Here is a 21,032-nt window from a genome sequence, read left to right as displayed (position 1 = left end):
GAATCGAAATCGAATCGAAATCGAATCGAAATCGAATCGAAATCGAAATCGAATCGAAATCGAAATCGAAATCGATCAATCGAATCGAAATCGAATCGAAATCGAATCGAAATCGAATCGAAAATCGAATCGAAATCGAATCGAAATCGAATCGAAATCGAATCGAAATCGAATCGAAATCGAATCGAAATCGAATCGAAATCGAATCGAAATCGAATCGAAATCGAATCGAAATCGAATCGAAATCGAATCGAAATCGAATCGAAATCGAATCGAAATCGAATCGAAATCGAATCGAAATCGAATCGAAATCGAATCGAAATCGAATCGAAATCGAATCGAAATCGAATCGAAATCGAAATCGATCGAAATCGAATCGAAATCGAATCGAAATATCGAAATCGAATCGAATCGAATCGAAAATCGAATCGAAATCGAATCGAAATCGAATCGAAATCGAATCGAAATCGAATCGAAATCGAATCGAAATCGAATCGAAATCGAATCGGAAATCGAATCGAAATCGAATCGAAATCGAATCGAAATCGAATCGAAATCGAATCGAAATCGAAATCGAATCGAATCGAATCGAAATCGAATCGAAATCGAATCGAAATCGATCGAAATCGAATCGAAATCGAATCGAAATCGAATCGAAATCGAATCGAATCGAATCGAAATCGAATCGAAATCGAATCGAAATCAATCGAAATCGAATCGAAATCGAATCGAAATCGAATCGAAATCGAATCGAAATCGAATCGAAATCGAATCGAAATCGAATCGAAATCGAATCGAAATCGAATCGAAATCGAATCGAAATCGAATCGAAATCGAATCGAAATCGAATCGAAATCGAATCGAAATCGAATCGAAATCGAATCGAAATCGAAATCGAATCGAAATCGAATCGAAATCGAATCGAAATCGAATCGAAATCGAATCGAAATCGAATCGAAATCGAATCGAAATCGAATCGAAATCGAATCGAAATCGAATCGAAATCGAATCGAAATCGAATCGAAATCGAATCGAAATCGAATCGAAATCGAATCGAAATCGAATCGAAATCGAATCGAAATCGAATCGAAATCGAATCGAAATCGAATCGAAATCGAATCGAAATCGAATCGAAATCGAATCGAAATCGAATCGAAATCGAATCGAAATCGAATCGAAATCGAATCGAAATCGAATCGAAATCGAATCGAAATCGAATCGAAATCGAATCGAAATCGAATCGAAATCGAATCGAAATCGAATCGAAATCGAATCGAAATCGAATCGAAATCGAATCGAAATCGAATCGAAATCGAATCGAAATCGAATCGAAATCGAATCGAAATCGAATCGAAATCGAATCGAAATCGAATCGAAATCGAATCGAAATCGAATCGAAATCGAATCGAAATCGAATCGAAATCGAATCGAAATCGAATCGAAATCGAATCGAAATCGAATCGAAATCGAATCGAAATCGAATCGAAATCGAATCGAAATCGAAATCGAATCGAAATCGAATCGAAATCGAATCGAAATCGAATCGAAATCGAATCGAAATCGAATCGAAATCGAATCGAAATCGAATCGAAATCGAATCGAAATCGAATCGAAATCGAATCGAAATCGAATCGAAATCGAATCGAAATCGAATCGAAATCGAATCGAAATCGAATCGAAATCGAATCGAAATCGAATCGAAATCGAATCGAAATCGAATCGAAATCGAATCGAAATCGAATCGAAATCGAATCGAAATCGAATCGAAATCGAATCGAAATCGAATCGAAATCGAAATCGAATCGAAATCGAATCGAAATCGAATCGAAATCGAATCGAAATCGAATCGAAATCGAATCGAAATCGAATCGAAATCGAATCGAAATCGAATCGAAATCGAATCGAAATCGAATCGAAATCGAATCGAAATCGAATCGAAATCGAATCGAAATCGAATCGAAATCGAATCGAAATCGAATCGAAATCGAATCGAAATCGAATCGAAATCGAATCGAAATCGAATCGAAATCGAATCGAAATCGAATCGAAATCGAATCGAAATCGAATCGAAAATCGAATCGAAATCGAATCGAAATCGAATCGAAATCGAATCGAAATCGAATCGAAATCGAATCGAAATCGAATCGAAATCGAATCGAAATCGAATCGAAATCGAATCGAAATCGAATCGAAATCGAATCGAAATCGAATCGAAATCGAATCGAAATCGAATCGAAATTCGAATCGAAATCGAATCGAAATCGAATCGAAATTGAATCGAAATCGAATCGAAATCGAATCGAAATCGAATCGAAATCGAATCGAAATCGAATCGAATCGAATCAAATCGAATCGAATCCAATCCAAATCAATCCAAATCAATCCAAATCCAATCCAAATCCAAATCCAATCCAAATCCCAATCCAAATCCAATCCAAATCCAATCCAAATCCAATCCCAAATCCAATCCAAATCCAATCCAAATTCCAATCCAAATCCAATCCAAATTCAATCCAAATCCAATCCAAATTCAATCCAAATCCAATCCAAATCAATCCAAATCCAATCCAAATCCAATCCAAATCCAATCCAAATCCAATCCAAATCCAATCCAAATCCAATCCAAAATCCAATCCAAATCCAATCCAAATCCAATCCAAATCCAATCCAAATCCAATCCAAATCCAATCCAAATCCAATCCAAATCCAATCCAAATCCAATCCAAATCCAATCCAAATCCATCCAATCCAAATCCAATCCAAATCCAATCCAAATCCAATCCAAATCCAATCCAAATCCAATCCAAATCCAATCCAAATCCAATCCAAATCCAATCCAAATCCAATCCAAATCCAATCCAAATCCAATCCAATCCAATCCAATCCAATCCAATCCAATCCAAATCCAATCCAATCCAATCCAAATCCAATCCAAATCCAATCCAAATCCAATCCAAATCCAATCCAATCCAATCCAAATCCAATCCAAATCCAATCCAAATCCAATCCAAATCCAATCCAAATCCAATCCAAATCCAATCCAAATCCAATCCAAATCCAATCCAATCCAATCCAAATCCAATCAAATCCAATCCAAATCCAAATCCAATCCAATCCAATCCAAATCCAATCCAAATCCAATCCAAATCCAATCCAAATCCAATCCAAATCCAATCCAAATCCATCCAATCCAATCCAAATCCCAAACCAAATCCAATCCAAATCCAATCCAAATCCAATCCAAATCCAATCCAAATCCAATCCAAATCCAATCCAAATCCCAATCCAATCCAATCCAAATCCAATCCAAATCCAATCCAAATCCAATCCAAATCCAATCCAAATCCAATCCAAATCCAATCCAAATCCAATCCAAATCCAATCCAAATCCAATCCAAATCCAATCCAAATCCAATCCAAATCCAATCCAAATCCAATCCAAATCCAATCCAAATCCAATCCAAATCCAATCCAAATCCAATCCAAATCCAATCCAAATCCAATCCAAATCCAATCCAAATCCAATCCAAATCCAATCCAAATCCAATCCAAATCCAATCCCAAATCCAATCCAATCCAATCCAAATCCAATCCAAATCCAATCCAAATCCAATCCAAATCCAATCCAAATCCAATCCAAATCCACATCCAATCCAATCCAACCCCCAATCCAAATCCAATCAAATTCCAATCCAAATCCAATCCAAATCCAATCCAAATCCAATCCAAATCCAATCAATCAATCCAAATCCAATCCAAATCCAATCCAAATCCAATCCAAATCCAATCCAAATCCAATCCAATCAATCCAATCCAAATCCATCCAAATCCAATCCAAATCCAATCCAAATCCAATCCAAATCCCAATCCAAATCCAATCCAAATCCAATCCAAATCCAATCCAAATCCAATCCAAAATCCAATCCAAATCCAATCCAAATCCAATCCAAATCCAATCCAATCCAATCAAATCAATCCAAATCCAATCCAAATCCAATCCAAATCCAATCAATCCAATCCAAATCCAATCCAAATCCAATCCAAATCCAATCCAAATCCAATCCAAATCCAATCCAAATCCAATCAATCCAATCCAAATCCAATCCAATCCAATCCAAATCCAATCCAAATCCAATCCAAATCCAATCCAAATCCAATCCAAATCCAATCCAAATCCAATCCAAATCCAATCCAAATCCAATCCAAATCCAATCCAAATCCAATCCAAATCCAATCCAAATCCAATCCAAATCCAATCCAATCCAATCCAAATCCAATCCAAATCCAATCCAAATCCAATCCAAATCCAATCCAAATCCAATCCAAATCCAATCCAAATCCAATCCAAATCCAATCCAAATCCAATCCAAATCCAATCCAAATCCAATCCAAATCCAATCCAAATCAATCCAAATCCAATCCAAATCCAAAATCCAATCCAAATCCAATCCAAATCCAATCCAAATCAATCCAAATCCAATCCAAATCCAATCCAAATCCAATCCAAATCCAATCCAAATCCAATCCAAATCCAATCCAAATCCAATCCAAATCCAATCCAAATCCAATCCAAATCCAATCCAAATCCAATCCAAATCCAATCCAAATCCAATCCAAATCCAATCCAAAATCCAATCCAAATCCAATCCAAATCCAATCCAAATCCAATCCAATCCAATCCAATCCAACAATCCAAATCCAATCCAAATCCAATCCAAATCCAATCCAAAATCCAATCCAAATCCCAATCCAATCCAAATCCATCCAAATCCAATCCAAATCCAATCCAAATCCAATCCAATCCAATCAATCCAATCCAAATCCAATCCAAATCCAATCCAAATCCAATCCAAATCCAATCCAAATCCAATCCAAATCCAATCCAAATCCAATCCAAATCCAATCCAAATCCAATCCAAATCCAATCCAAATCCCAATCCAAATCCAATCCAAATCCAATCCAAATCCAATCCAAATCCAATCCAAATCCAATCCAAATCCAATCCAAATCCAATCCAAATCCAATCCAAATCCAATCCAAATCCAATCCAAATCCAATCCAAATCCAATCCAAATCCAATCCAAATCCAATCCAAATCCAATCCAAATCCAATCCAAATCCAATCCAAATCCAATCCAAATCCCAATCCAAATCCATCCAAATCCAATCCAAATCCAATCCAAATCCAATCCAATCCATCAATCCATCCAAAAAATCCAATCCAAATCCAATCCAATCCAATCCAAATCCAATCCAAATCCAATCCAAATCCAATCCAAATCCAATCCAAATCCAATCCAATCCAATCAATCCAATCCAAATCCAATCCAAAATCCAATCCAAATCCAATCCAAATCCAATCCAAATCCAAATCCAAATCCAATCCAAATCCAATCCAAATCCAATCCAAATCCAATCCAAATCCAATCCAAATCCAATCCAAATCCAATCATCAATCCAAATCCAATCCAAATCCAAATCCAACTCCAAATCCAATCCAAATCCAATCCAAATCCAATCCAAATCCAATCCAAATCCAATCCAAATCCAATCCAATCCAATCCAATCCAATCAAATCCAATCCAAATCCAATCCAAATCCAATCCAAATCCAATCCAAATCCAATCCAAATCAATCCAAATCCAATCCAACATCCAATCCAAATCCAATCAAATCCAATCCAAATCCAATCCAAATCCAATCCAAATTCCAATCCAAATCCAATCCAAATCCAATCCAAATCCAATCGAAATCCAATCCAAATCCAATCGAAATCCAATCCAAATCCAAATCCAATCCAAATCCAATCCAAATCCAATCCAAATGCCAATCCAAATCCAATCCAAATTCCAATCCAAATCCAATCCAAATCCAATCCAAATCCAATCCAAATCCAATCCAAATCCATATCCAATCCAATCCAATCCAATCCATCCAAATCCAATTCCCAAATCCAGTCCCAAAATCCAATCCAAATCCAATCCAAAATCCAGGATTTTGAACAAATTTGAATAAGATTCTTAACTAAGTGATCTCCAAAGCTGAATAAGCACCTCTTTCGGCACATCGTCTAAAAATCCGTAAGCGACGTTCCATTCCCGTATCGAGCAAAGATGTCACCCAAGCTGCATTCTACATGACAGGCTCATCCTCACCCAATAAACTAGTTTCTAATAGCTGATGTCCCTCCGAGAAAGGAATGTATCGAATCTACATCGACGACGACGACGACAACCGCCGGTGCAACTGATGTGTCATCAAACCTGTCTTTAGGGGAACCACCATCTGTATGCAACCCCAGCCGGTAGTGTTCTACGTCGTGAACATCAAAGCCTTTTCTAACGTTGGTTTCCTGTCCATGTGTGTCCTCCTCCGGGGCTTGAGGAAGGCGAGCGACGAATCGACATCGTTGCTCGTTCAATGCTCAACTCGCCATGAGAAATAATAAAATCATTTGTCTACCATCGTCGTCGTCGTCATTGTCTCTCCGGTTGCCGAAAGGATATGACCTCAAACCTTGGAGGTGTACACAGTGATTAGAAAACACAAACGGCTATCGGCGTACCGGATCGAACCGAACCGAACCGTCGTCGGAAGTATAGGTTCCGTTGGTGTTTGTGTGATTCTGACATGAAGACACATTGAACATGGGAAATTCTGGTCCGAGCTACTGCTCGCAGAACCCCATCCAATAATCCGGAACATGGCTAGAGGTGAAATGTAAGCAAAAGAACAGTCGTCATTAACAGATTCTAATGCTCTGATCAGGACTGTAGGAAGGGATACAAATGCGGAGGGCTGTTCTCCTCGGTGCGGAAGCCTCGCTCATCGACTTTGCGGTTAGTTTGTGCGGTTTGGATCGTAACACCTCTCCGCAGCTCGTAGATCTGGAGTGATGTTGCCCTGGTTAGGCTTGGAAGAACCTTTTGTTCCAAAGGTGGTCGAACGCATCGAACTGCATGTCAGTCAGGGAGCCAGACCTTCAGTTCGGTTCAGTCTCGGAATACAAATCGGGGGTACAAATGGGCATCGATTTCCGTTGTTTTTCCAGGGTTTTCCGAGATTGGGACCGAGGCGAAAAGATAACATCACACGTTGAGGTCGAAGGGTCCCATCACAATCTTGGGTAAAGATGGATTGGAGGAGGATCCTATTGAGAGACTGATTATAAGGTGCACAGTAAAAAATATATTCTGGTCCAGTAAGCCGTGTCCATCACATTTTTGTGATATTTTAACAATTTTACTTTTTTTAAGCTATTCACAACTAATTCTTCTCGTCTGTCGCAAACTTTTCAGGTGAATCCTGACCTTACACTACTCACAAACTCATACCAAAAATGGGTGTGGGCGGGAATAGTAATAACAATGCTTTTGGTTTCCTTGTTCAAGAATAAAATTTCTGAGAAACTTATTAAGTACGTATGCAATTGCTTATTCTGTAAACTGTCATATATTCGGGAGTTTGTCTAGAAAAGTCTAGAGCAATGTCCAAAAGAATCCCGGGACACAATTCTGTAGAAATCCTAACGGGTTTTTTAGATGAATCCTTCGAAGAATTCTTTGAAAATAGTTTGCATAATTTCTGGAGGTATTAATGCAAGAGATGAAGATTTTGTAGATTGCCTTAGAACGAAATTGCCAGTCAATAGAACCGTCACCAAAATTTTCATGGATTTCCTCACTAAGTACAGTGGTATTTGTAAAGCAATTGGTTGGAGAAATGCAGTATTTTTTTACTGTGCTCAAGCAAGCCAACCCAGCAAATCCTTAACAGTTTTTCGATTTTCGATTATATGTGTCGTACAAATGTGATAATATGTCCACAAGTCCCCAACTCGGAGAGGACCCTGGTCTGAACTTTCCATACGAAATGAACGCATCGTCCCGAACCATCGTAAGTAGACAACTTTCAAGAGTTTAAATTGATTGTTTGTAACGTGTCGATTTCGAATGGATTGGATTGCCCTGTATAGGCATTAATTTTCCCATTCAATTTCTGCACGCGGAACATCGAGGACTAATGTGATGCAGTTTAGCAACTTTTGCCGGGCGAGCATCTATACCACCGTTTTCTCCAGAGGGCATTTTCCGTCAATGAAATATGGCTTATGTTGTGTGGGGTGCCTACATTTCACCTGGCTCTAAAAATGGCCGGGTTTTATGATTGTTCCACTTGTGAGCAGTGAATGTGTTTTGTTTTGCTTTCATGAAATGACTACTTATTGCATCACATCTGTGAGCACGTGCCAGAGGTGGACTAGTGGAACGAAAGACGGGCATTTGGGACAGGGATTGTGTTGTACCTTTGGAGCGGAGATTTTTTTGCTTTTTTATCCCTGTACTACGGTCCCTAGGTTCGTGTTTATTTTCTGTTACAGCATTCACGCTTCGGTTCTTCCATACTCCAAAGTGAGAAGATGAATCGTGATAGTTACTAGGGTAGAAGCACCGGTTTTGGCCCTACGCCCGTTGTAGCCATAGTATAATTAAACAGTTGTTTTTCATAGCCAATCAGCATGAAACCTTTTGTTTTCAGTAGATCACTTTCACATGATAGAGCTACATTTATTTACTCATCCGAATTGATTAAAACCATAAAAAATAGTCCATTTTCCCTATAATTTAAACGATGTTAGTTTGGCTTTTCAGTCTTGACAAAATTAAAAAAAAATAACTGTCATTTTATTTACAGACAAAATAAAATAACAGTTTTTTTTAATTTTGTCAAGACTGAAAAGCCAATCTAACATCAATTAGGAACTACAGTTAACTCCCATACAATTAATCTGGCCAGGATACTCCTAATTTTGCGAATATCATAAGAAATCAATGTAACTGACAATTTAGGAACCGAAGCTGAATCTCTGGCTGAAACTGGTTCTGGTGGCCTATATTGACCAACGAGATTTTCAAAGCGAAAAAATGATTTGGCTCTGTTCCAATATTTTTCATACATAAAAGCTTGCGTTAGACAAATTTAGTAGCATAAATAGGGCTTTCCATATGATTTTTAAAGACATTTTCTCTTAGGCTGGCCAAAACCAGTGTTTCTATCATACTGGAACGAAAATTTCGAAGTCTTTGTTCACCGAAATCTTAACCGATAAGCGTTTGGCAGTACACAGCTAAAAACATGTTGTGAATTTCAATTTATTTCCATGCACATAATTGGAGCATCAACATAAACTGAAATGTCAACGATTAATCTGTTATTTTTCAATCGAATGCACTTTAAATTTACATGCTCATGTAACATTCAAGCATCTTTAGCTGAACATTAAACGTGATGCTGTAACAATAGATGAAATTGCTTTAATTTTACTATATTCTCCAGTTTGCACTACATTGACATTTAAATATTTTGATCTGTGTAGTTTTTTCCGAGCTACTCTTCAATTCAATTTACAGAATAGATTAACGATTACTTTTGTTGACATTCGGTAAAAAATTACAATCTTTTTGTTTATACAACATAGTTTTTATAGTTATCCTTTTCTGGCTTACAGATTTTTCTCACAAAGTCTACACACTTTTTTCAATTGATAGATTTTCAATTCTAAATTTTAGAACAGGGCTGCCAGTACGTTGGCTGCTCCATTTTTTATGCTCTGTGAAGAGTTTGAAGACTCTTCATATTTCTGTCCCATTTACTGTTCTACTATCTTAAAGTTCTTACATACTAAAGCGATTTATCTCAACTATTCATTCTCTTTCTACTCATATATCTTGCTTTTTATGACTAGAGAATCTTTTTTTTCTAACTTCATTGCAATTGAATAAGTAAGACCACGATTTCCATAAATAGTTGGTTGACAAAATTAAATATCTATAAACTTTGAGCAAACCCTTTGTAAAACGGCTAGGATAAACAAAATTTCACTGGATCATAAGCTGTATTCTCACAGGATTCCGGACATTTGTTTTGCACAATACTGAAATGCATTTACGCAGAACCCTGTAAAAAACCCTTAATATTAGGCTAATTTCTCACAAATTTTGAACATTTCTCTAATAAAATCATGGACACACTTACACACTTAGATTTTTTTTACGTACTCGGCTGTGCGAAACATACGCAAAATCTTGAACACTAAGCCTGGGATTTTTTTTAATAAATCTAGGTGGAATTCCAATAGAATCTTATGCGGGCATCTGGCAGTAGGATTCCTCAAAAATTCTTGATATCGTAGAATCCTGAGCAGGATGCTCAGCTGCATTTACCTTCATCAATTTTTCAAAACAAATGTTCTCATCGGCTGACTTTTATTCGATTTTACGAACAAATTTTGAAATACAGTTGTATAGTAGTGGAAGCTGATTTTTATACAAAATGCTCAACTTTGACATGCTGTAATTTTGTTTCCCTATGTCGATGTAGTAGTTAATCACCTTCACTAAATCTCATTAGCTCTCTCACCAATCTACTTTTTCTTTCTTTCACTTTCATTTTTTCATTATCTCACAAACAAAAAAGTTTGCTTTCCATCCTAAAGTATAAAATCATATTTCCTCACTTCTCCACATGTGGCTTCGTTTGGTTTATGTCGCTTGAGCCTTCATTTAGTGCCCCAACATTATCTTGAGGATATACATCCCATATATATCCTCTATATTCGGTACCATGTAAGAATGGCCATCAGTACACTTAGCACATAATGGATCACCACTATCAGTGGGACTGCTATGCGTAGGAATTCACCCAAAACCCCGAATTTCTTGGCATAACAGTCCCACTTTGAATTTCGTAGACAAATTTACGACACATGAATGTACTACAATCTTTAAACGCGTTTTCTTGGTTGCATATTTTGAAACATGGGACAATTATGAGTATTACGGCAGAACAGTTTTCGAGCCATATGAAGTTTTATGGATAGGAATAAGAATGTTTCACAAGAATATGGTGAGTATAGAATGTAGTAGATCTGGTTGATCAAAAGGACCTGAACTGCAGGACGATTTGGATGACTTCCAATATCCAATATCTTGTCAAAATTTTCGGACATGTCTGTTAAGGCTTAATAAGTACTGTAATCCACTAAACTTAGACATCACCCGCTTAAAATAATCTATGAACGTGTGTAGATTATGGTCAAAACATCAGAATGTTCTGGAGGTCTTCGGTTAATTATACATTTCTAGATCCCTTTGTGCATCGTAACTCATCAAATATAACTGGTCTGTACAATTTTTGTATGAAAACATTTCGTTTTCAAATGATAAATGAGGAGTTCTACAAGGAAGTTTATGTGATTTTCACCCTACCTGACCCAGAGATGTTCTGGACTAACTTTGTCAACAATACTCCGAATGTATAGTTTTCCATCAGACATGAAACTACAACTAAAAATGAAGCAATCCTCAAAATTTCATTGAAAAATATTGAGTTCTGCTCAAACACAAGCAATTTGAATTTTGTTTGTCAGTACCAGCCTACGGGCTAAAGTCTATGGTGAGGATTCAAAAAAAAAAAAAATCGTCGTCGATATTCAATAGCTCCATAGAATAAATTTTGCATTTTATCAAGACAAAATTAATGCTAGTTGATCCTTCAGAAACAGTAAGCGTTGTAAAAAATATTTTCGGTTGGAAAAGTTCAACTCTTTTACTACCACGGGGGAGAAAATTTACGCTTACTACGAAGGATCCAGAAAAAGTCCAACACTGACTATGCATATCTCCGTCATTTTCAATGGGACTTTCAATATTTTTGGAGCAAATGAATCAGACAATATTCGAGATTAATATTAAATTTATTTTAAAAGTTAGTATACCCTAAGTTTTTTAACAAAATATACTTCTTTGTTTTATTTGGTACTGATTTGGGGGTTGGGGGACAAATTAAGCAATGTTACAATGATTAAGGTGATGAATTATAGTTTTCTTGGTGAAATAAAAATGTTTGGGTTGGAATATACATTTTTGATAACACTCAAAACTTGTTTTACTCAAGAAATATCGGAATAAGAAAACCCTTTCAAACATGTTTTCCTATAAATCAAAATTCGACCCTGTGACTTGAAGTTTTTTCTACATGAATTTGATTGAAGAAGCTCAGCAAACATTTTTGGGCAGAAATATAATTTGTTGATTACGCTAAAAATATATTTGATTTAAAAAACTATGAAATATATAATTGTTAAACACTGTTTGTCTATAAAGCAAAAGTCAAAGCAATAACTGGTGGATTACTCCACTGAAACATGACTACTGAAGTCTATTGAATATATTTGTGCAGAAATATAATTTTTCTAAATTGATTTCAATTTTGGAAATTACGAAAATTCAATTTTTTATACTATTTGCCAATAAATCAAAATTAAATGTTATGACAAATTGTTTTGTCGCTATAAATTTTATTATAGAAGTCTGGTGAGCATGGGTGCAGGTCGTTAGGACGAATACCGTTAGGCCGAATGCCGTTAGGCCGAAAGGGTCGATAGGCCGGAAATAACATTTTATCATTAACTACTATGTCAAATGGCTAAGACATTTATCAGTGTTTTTCCCTTCTCTTAACCAAAGGCTGTTCTTTCTATTTATATTTCACAACATATATATATGAGTACTTCCACAGTTATTAACTGAGTGCTTCCTTTGCCAAAGTTGCCATTTTCGCATTCGTATATCGTGTGGCAGGTACGATTATACTCTGTGCCCAGGGAAGTCAAGGAAATTTCCATTACGAAAAGATCCTGGACCGACCGGGATTCGAACCCAGACACCTTTAGCATGGCTTTGCTTTGTAGCCGCGGACTTTATGAGTTAACCAAACGGTTATTATGAGTTAACTAAACTTATATAAACAAATAATAATATATAAAATACCTAAAAATATATGTAATCGCTCTGAATTTCTAATTATATATAAATAAACTCAAAACTTGAGTTTCTCAAAGTTTTTTAAGCAAAACAAAATTTTGAGTGTAATCTTTTTGCTCAAATAGAATCACTATTCTCGTACAATTATATTTATTACTAAGAACTACAGGTCATTCCTTTACAACTCGATTTATGGACATACAGTTATACTACTTATTTTTTTTTTTCAATGTTTAGTTTTGGTAAAATAAATTGTGAGTTTTCATAATTCACTAGTTTTTTCAAAGATGGTCACTAAATTTCTACAAGAAAGTTCTTGCAAAAACAAAATGCCATTGCTTTATACATTGATTTCAAGGCAAAGAGGTTGAAAATCTAGGGTTTCTTGTAAGTTTTGGGTAAACTATGTTTTAGGTGTAATCCAAAATAACTATGTCTGCTCAACTATTTCCACTGGACTTGTGTATGTAAAGTAATACTGAAAAAGCTAGATATCATCGCTATTAATTTTGATATATATGCAAACAGATCGGTAACCTAAAGTGTCTCGTAGTTTTCAGAGTAAAATAAAGAGTATTTATTATATTTTTTTAGTTAAATAAATTTTGAGTGTAACCAAAAACCTGTGTTTCACTGCAACTTTCATGTCAAAAAACCATATGTCATCGTTTTGAATTTCGTTTTATTGTTGAATGTATTTTCCAAAATGCTTGGAAGTATCTATTGCTAAATAACTTGCGGTAGACGCATTTATTTCGAATTAATTAAAATGGTGGCGTTGGTCTTGCATGATGTTCGGTTTCATTGCTGAAAGAATGTTCGAAATCGCTTCGAAAACAACAAAGCTATGCATTATCAAAGTTGTAGATCCGACTTTTTAAGGGGTTGAATGTGCAGATGTAAGGTATATTTGATCATGCTGCGGTGCCACCTGGTGAATGAAATCCAAAGTATAATTACCACTGATTGGAAGATATCAGGTCTATTAATAAGTTCTCCAAACATAATATTATTATATTTTGAGTCATTTTCAAGTTATTTGCGCATCACTGTCCTCAAAATAGGACGCTGGGCATTAACGGGTTAAGAAACATTCCAGGATTCTCATCGGAAACCTTCTAGTGTTATCATAGAGGAACCTTCGAGTATGTATTGTTATCAGAAATCTTCCAGGTTTTTCGTCAAAAACTTTCCAGGAAATTGATCAGAAACGTTCCAGGGATCTCATTAGATAACCTCCTGGATTCTCATGGTAATCGTTTAAAAATGATTATAAGCTTCCTTCCTGGATTCTCACAATGAAATTGGCATTGAAGGGTCCCGAGTAAATTATTTTTTATCTAATTTTTTATTCTGACACAAAGCTAAGCTTAAGGTGCCCCGTTCTGATTTCCGCTCACATTTACGCTTCACAATTGAAATTTCCTCGACTTCTATGACCATAGAATAACGCCCGGCATGTCGCACGACATACAATGCGAAAATGGCAACTTTGGCAAAGAAAGCTCTCAGTTACATAAGCACTGTGGGAATGATCATTGAAGAACACTGAGGGGGATGCTCTGTCCCAGTGGGTACGTACTGCCAAGAAGAAGAAGACGTCCTGAGTGTCCAAAATTTACCTCCCAATAGTTTCAATTTGATGAAACAATCCCAAGTAATCGAATAGCACTTTAATTCGCCCTGAATGCTAATAAAGTGCTGTTATACTGCTGACATGCTCTATATTAGCCGTTAAATAGCCCTATGAGGCGAATTAGTTTTCTAGTGATAAAATTTGATTTTTTGGTATCAAAATCGGTGCGAAACACTACTATCACACTTTGAAGGAGCGCACAGTGGCGGCCTTTCATACAAAGGTCGGACAAAACCTCAAATACGTCCCAAATCGCTGGATAATGGTAATCTATTAACTATCTTGGATACCTGATATCAACCCGTTGGAAATAACTGTAAAATTGAAAATTCGATTTTGTAGTGAAATTTGTCAAAAATAAGATCTTTGATACATTTGAATAAAAAGGCTTTTATCACGAAAACAAAAATGTAATTATGCAGAAACTTCTGTATATATCTAAACTAGAGATGCATATTTAAGTTTCTTGTTGTAATTTCAATGAATTTTTAAACGAGTTATGACACATTATACAGATTTGAATGATGAAATAGATAAATTATAATAAAAAATGAAAATGGAATTTTCACCTCTAGGGGCAAAGAGGGGCAAGAAAAACTATTACACGTTAGAAAGTATGGATGATTTGCTACTTCATTGTGAGTGACTCATTTTCTCGAAACACTTCACATAAAACGGACGAAGTTTTGAAAATTTATCAAAATTTTGAAGATTGCAAAAAACATTTTTTTGCTACAAATAACAACTTAATGTGTTGAAATTTATGTTATTGTAACCAAGTTTAAGGCTTAAGACTACACTTTCAAATGAAGCCTAATGAGCTTAAATCGGTTATGATTTCGTTGAGATGCAGCTGTTTGAAGTTTGTTTGGTGAACCATAGTTGATGAATTTGAAGCAGTCCAATTTTGCTGACTTTCCCGCACTTACGATGCTGCCAAAAATCGAAAACAAAACAGATCAAGCTCAAATTTAAAAAAATCATCACTCAATGGTAGAGAAGTCTATATAAAATATTAACAAGTGATTTTGAGATCATGAATTTTTGAGGTGTTGTCCGGCCATGCACCACTGTGGAGCGTGCACACTTTGTGACGGTCCAACTTGGGGTGAAATCGACAACAAACGTTCAAAATAATTATTGTGGTGCAAATATGTTCGCTATCTTCATATACTTCCACACAAGCATTGACCCTTACAAGTGGTATCGGAAATGAGCAATTTTCGTCGTTAACCATAAAAATAGCTGTTTTATGTTTAAAATCAACATGAGCGTTGATTTGCTCTGCAATTTGATAAATTTAACTAATGATTGATTCTTACTTTGCATCAGAAGGAATGTACACCGTTGCAAAAATATGAACTGGGCTCCCTATTATGATCAAAATCTTCACACTTATTGAACGAAATTTGTTCAGAATCATGATCGACTCATAACTGTAATTAGAACTCCTCTAGAAACGACAGTCAACTCAATAACTGTTTGCTAGAATGGAATCATTTTAAACTTATTTCTCACATTTTCTTCATTTCTGACGGCATAATACATCCAGTCCATAAAGTCAAAACATGTCTTTATTTCTTCAATATGGATTCGAGCTGCACAACACCCTTTCCTGCGGATCATTACGTAACCACTACACCTTAATCACTAGATAAAAAATCACAAGATCATCAAATCGCGGGAAGCTACTTCTTTTCCGGTTCCTTGCGTTGACCTGCTGCACCATAGCCTACCGCTTGCTCATGCGGCACCGGATAGTGCGGTGGGTATCCCTCGACCGGGGGATAGTGCCCAGGTGGGTAATGCCCCGGAGGATAATGTCCCGGTGGATAACCTCCCGGATAGTTCGGATTATCCAACGGCGGAGGCATCAGGTGCGGCGGCGGATAATGTCCCGGTGGGTGAACTCCTCCCGGTGGATAATGGGTTCCGATGGGCTGGTGCGGATAGTTGGGGTTCATATCCGGCGGAAATACCGTACTGGAAATGGGTCCCTCGTGGGGGTTGTGCGGCAAGGGCTGACCGTGACCCGTCGGTGGAATATAATGGGGCGGGTAGTGTGACATCTTTCTCCGGTGGGGAACGTGAACCTACTGAACTTCCTGAACTTTGTCGCAGTCTGGTATTACATTTATAGATATGTTATTGATAACAGCGGGCGCAATCTTATCGACACTCTGTTTTTGGGGTGAACTCATTTGTCGGGGGTTTATTCAGTGTTTACTCCGGGAATCTGACGCGCAGTTCTGATAAACCAGAAAGGCTTTAGACGATAAGAAATTTGTGAGTAAGTGCATACCGGCTAGATTTTTTCGACACCTAGCTCCATAGTGGGAGAGGGGAAACGACTTTATAGAAATTGATGATTATTTGCAATTAGATTCATCAGTAAACTTTTTGGAAAAGTCATTTTGAACAGAATGATGGTCACATCAACCAAAATGTTTGCCGTTGAACATTTTGGATTCCGACATGGTCATTCGACAACTCATCAACTTTTATGTATAACAAATTTGATTCGTTCCAACAAAGCTGAAGGTTATTCTACTGGTATTGCTCTTCCAGACATAGAAAAAGCATTCGTCAGAATGTGGCATGGATTGATTGTAAAATTAAAAAAACTCTTAACTTTCCATCATACATTGTTAGAACAATTCAAAAATATCTGTCAAATCGTACAAGTCAGGTTAATTATCAGAACTCCAAGCCTAAGAGTTCGTGTCCCTCAAGGCACCATTTTGGGGCCAATATTTTCACAACTGATTTACCTGAGTTACCTCAGGGATGTAAAAAATCTGTGTTTGCGGATAACAGGGGCCTCTCCGCCAAAGGACGGAGCCTGCGTGCCAGATTGCAAAAAAGTTTGGATGTGTTTTCTTCATACTTGCAAATGTTGAATGTTCTAATAAAAGAAATTAAAATCAATGTGAGTAAGTGCCTATCGACTAGATTTTCAACACCTGCCTTAATAGGGAGGAAGGGGTAATAACTCCACGGAAATTGATATTAATTTGTCGCTTAAATCTTCCGACATGCATTAATTACTTCAAGAAGCAACTTTCTCATATCGCATCTTCACGGACTTGAGTTTGGTTTTAGCCAACGCCATGAGCCAAAAGATCGTCGTGAATATTTATCACCTTTAGTAGATGAAGGAACTTACCTACATATCACCACTGATGGCCATCGTGTTAGGTCAAAGGCCCACTTGCTAAAGCTATTCCGGCAAGACCACACTAAAGCAACCAAGCCGGACAAGGAGGGCTCATTTCCGGCAAAACCCCGTATAGTTAATGAACGAGATTTATCTTCCGTTTCCCGGTTGGTGGTGGTTTGGCCGGATTGTGCAGAATGCATTGTAGCCAACCTTGGTATGGCAACAGCGCATCGTCATTGTAGGTTAGTACATATTTCAGCCCCGCCAGAACACGGGGAGCGTACAATAGGCTGGGTGCTAGGGTGGTTCAAAAAATAGTTTGAAAATCACATCTCTTTCAACCTGATATTACAACAGCTAATCCTTATTGCTACAGCATACAACATGGCAGGCCTGAAAGTTTGAAGATCAAAAGCTCGTTCCTAAGGCAAAGTTTCGATTTTCTGTTAATAAGTAGATGAAGACATTTTATATATTTGTTACACTTAGCTTGAATGCTCTCAATGAGATTTTTGAAAGTCGAATTTTCATCTAGGATGATCCCTACCCAAGTAATCAAATAGCACTTTAATTCGCCCTCCATGCCAATATAGAGCTATTGTACGGTTTACATGCCCTATATTAGCTGTATAACAGCCCTATAAGCCCGAAAAGGCGAATTAGCGGGCTAGTGGTTACTTGGGTAGATACTTAACTTAATCTGACCAATTTATTGAAACCCCTCTCATCGTGACAACATGTCTAATTGAAGGCTTCAAATAAAGAGCTTTTGGTTTATGTGGGAATCGTATAAGTTGAATTTTGGAAGCATAAGGATAAATCTTCTCCTTTTTGCAAGCACGAAGAAAAAAATCAAAACTTTTTTGCAATGTACTAGGTACAGCTGACACACAGGCTTCGTTAATTGGCGAGTGGCCTGCGTGATCCGCAAACAAAGATTTTTCTAACATCCTTGAGGTAACTCAGGTAAGTCAGAAGTGAAAATGTTGTATAATATTGATCTCAAAATGCTGCGTTGAGAAACACCAGCTCTTACAGGAAGTCTTCCAGACTTGGAGTTCTGATAATTAAGCTGAAGTGTACGATTTGACAGATAACTTATGTAATTTGAACCACCCTACTGCATACACGTTACGTTCTGTGGAATCCGGAACCCGGAATGGTCGCAAGTGCAATGTGGCATCCAACATCGGTTTGGTTACAATGAGAATGGTATTCCAGCCTTGTGCATCCGATGGGAAAGAGAACCATTTAACGCAGCTTCCTAGCTGAGAGCTGCCTAATAATCCGGTGTGGTCATGCGAACGATAGTGCGGTGGTGGATGGCACGCGATTAAATCTTTGGGATTTTGTGGCTTGTGATGACTTGACTGTGTAAATGCCGGACCAAGGCTTTACGGGAATAATGCTTCTTTATGGTGTAGCATGTAATCGTGGGATGCTGGCAATTGACGATGAATTGTGATAAGTGCAAATGATTTTATTCAAAATGTTCTTGGTTTCGGATATAGGGCAAGTCGTTGATGTAGACCATCATTCTGTTCAAAATGACATTTTCAAAAAGTTTACTGATGGAGGAAAGCAAGCTGATTGGACGAAGCAGCTTCTTCAGGTTTTTTGTCCGGTTTTAAAATTGGTAAAACTTTGGCATTTTTCCATTTGTCAGGATAATATGTCAACCGAAAACATATGTTAAATATGTCAACCAAGCTTGAATTATCTATGTATTCCAGTCGGCTCGTAAATAATTGAAAGTGGAGCTGATATGATTGAGAATCGCTTCGTGGGATAATTGAAAATGTAACTGGGACATGATCACAATCAAAATCACCAGTTGGCTACAAAGCTGACTAGAGTCGGCTAAAACTTAATCAATCGTAGAAAGGTATCTAGAAAAGGAAAAACAAGTAAGACTATCAGCATATTGAATTGAGAAATATCCTGAAGAGCATAGAATCCTGCCGTTGGTATTGCTTTGCAAATTATTCCACCAACATCCCATTAAATTTACAAAAAACAATTTTTTTTTGACTTATTGCGAGTCAGTTTTTACAAGTCAGTTTGAAGCAAATTAACTTGCTGCCCAGTGCACAGCAAAGGAAAATAGGCAGCTATGACAGTATATTTACCAAGCAGTGTTTCAGCAGAAACACCCCAGGTTTCAAAATCTTCGGTTTGAAATGACGAAAAAAAATATTTTTTTTATACGCCTATGAATGATGATAGCAACTCCATCACATGCTCCATCCAGTCGATGATTACGATATATGAATTTCTTAGTTTAACAAAGTTATGTCGGTCGCAACAACCACGATTTTCACAAATTTCTTAGTTGGCATAGATTTGTATTGATTTTATTTGGCTGTGATTTTGTCTAATAACGCTACACATCGGTGATACTTGTAAATTTCAATTTTGCAACTAAGGAAAATATCCATTCTTTGTATAATCCAGTAAAAAAAATCCAAGAATTCTTCCAAAGAACTCACGAGAAATATCCCTTTGTAATTCTTCCACGAATTATTTTCGTGCTTTTCCAATGCATGTTCCAGGATCTCCTTTACGAGTTTTCACTGAGCTTCTTATGGGAATTCAACAAAAATCATTCCCGGGATTAGTAGTTATTATTCAACAGATTTTTTCCTAATGTTTCTTTAGGCGTTTTGATCTTATTAAAAAAAAATCTTGAAGACTGTATATAAATTTGCTTAGGAGAATCTTGAAAAATTTCGAACTTTAAACAATTTCCATTAAGGTTCTCTATGCACTTATTTCACATAAATTATTATTGTCAATTTAATATATTTTCCAGTAGTTCCTTAATAATTTAGTAATCACCAAAATCGTCTTCAAGATCACCAAGCATGGATTTTTTCACAAATTCTGTAGAGAGTGAACCAACAGTTTTTCCAACTTTGCCTTTGAGATTATTCCTCAAGTTTCTCTTCAGGTTCCTCCAACAAAACTTTCAGCAAATCTCTTCAGCAAAATATTTAAAAACATCCTGAAAATTTGTCCAGGGATTCCTTTTGAGGTATATATTATTGTTTCCTAGGGATTTCGTGCTAGGACTCTTCTGCAATTTTGCAGAAATCCAATCAAATAATCTTTCGAATGTTAATTCCTATTCTTCTATAAATAATATCTAGATATCTTTCCACTCTCCATGTTTGGCTCAAAAACTACTCCAGTAAACATCAATATTTATTTTGGTATTTCTTCACAAATTACTCTAAGGTTTAGTCCATATCAATATCCGTTTTATATCGAATTTTAGAGTTTTGGAAAAAAAATCTAGATAATTTCAGCTTAAATTGAATTTGAAAAAAAAAAAACTCTTTTCGAAAAAAAAAAAAAAAATTCAAAAATCACCGTAGAACTTCTGAATCTTTTTGACGGAATTCATGACAA

The 21,032-nt window shown here is 36.6% G+C and overlaps 1 protein-coding gene across 1 annotated transcript; it reads right to left on the bottom strand.

Moving 5' to 3' along the window:
• Positions 1–16,013: 16,013 nt before the first annotated feature.
• Positions 16,014–16,583, bottom strand: LOC110676872 (early nodulin-75-like). Its single transcript, XM_021846355.1, has 2 exons — positions 16,523–16,583; positions 16,014–16,480 (listed from the first exon to the last, which is right to left on the bottom strand). The coding sequence occupies exons 1-2, from the start codon at positions 16,528–16,530 to the stop codon at positions 16,150–16,152; spliced, it is 339 nt and encodes a 112-aa protein (XP_021702047.1). The 5' UTR covers positions 16,531–16,583; the 3' UTR covers positions 16,014–16,149.
• Positions 16,584–21,032: the final 4,449 nt, after the last annotated feature.

Source organism: Aedes aegypti, chromosome 1 (assembly GCF_002204515.2).
Source record: "Aedes aegypti strain LVP_AGWG chromosome 1, AaegL5.0 Primary Assembly, whole genome shotgun sequence".
Lineage (NCBI taxonomy): Eukaryota > Metazoa > Arthropoda > Insecta > Diptera > Culicidae > Aedes > Aedes aegypti.
This window is presented reverse-complemented; position numbering and strand designations above follow the sequence as displayed.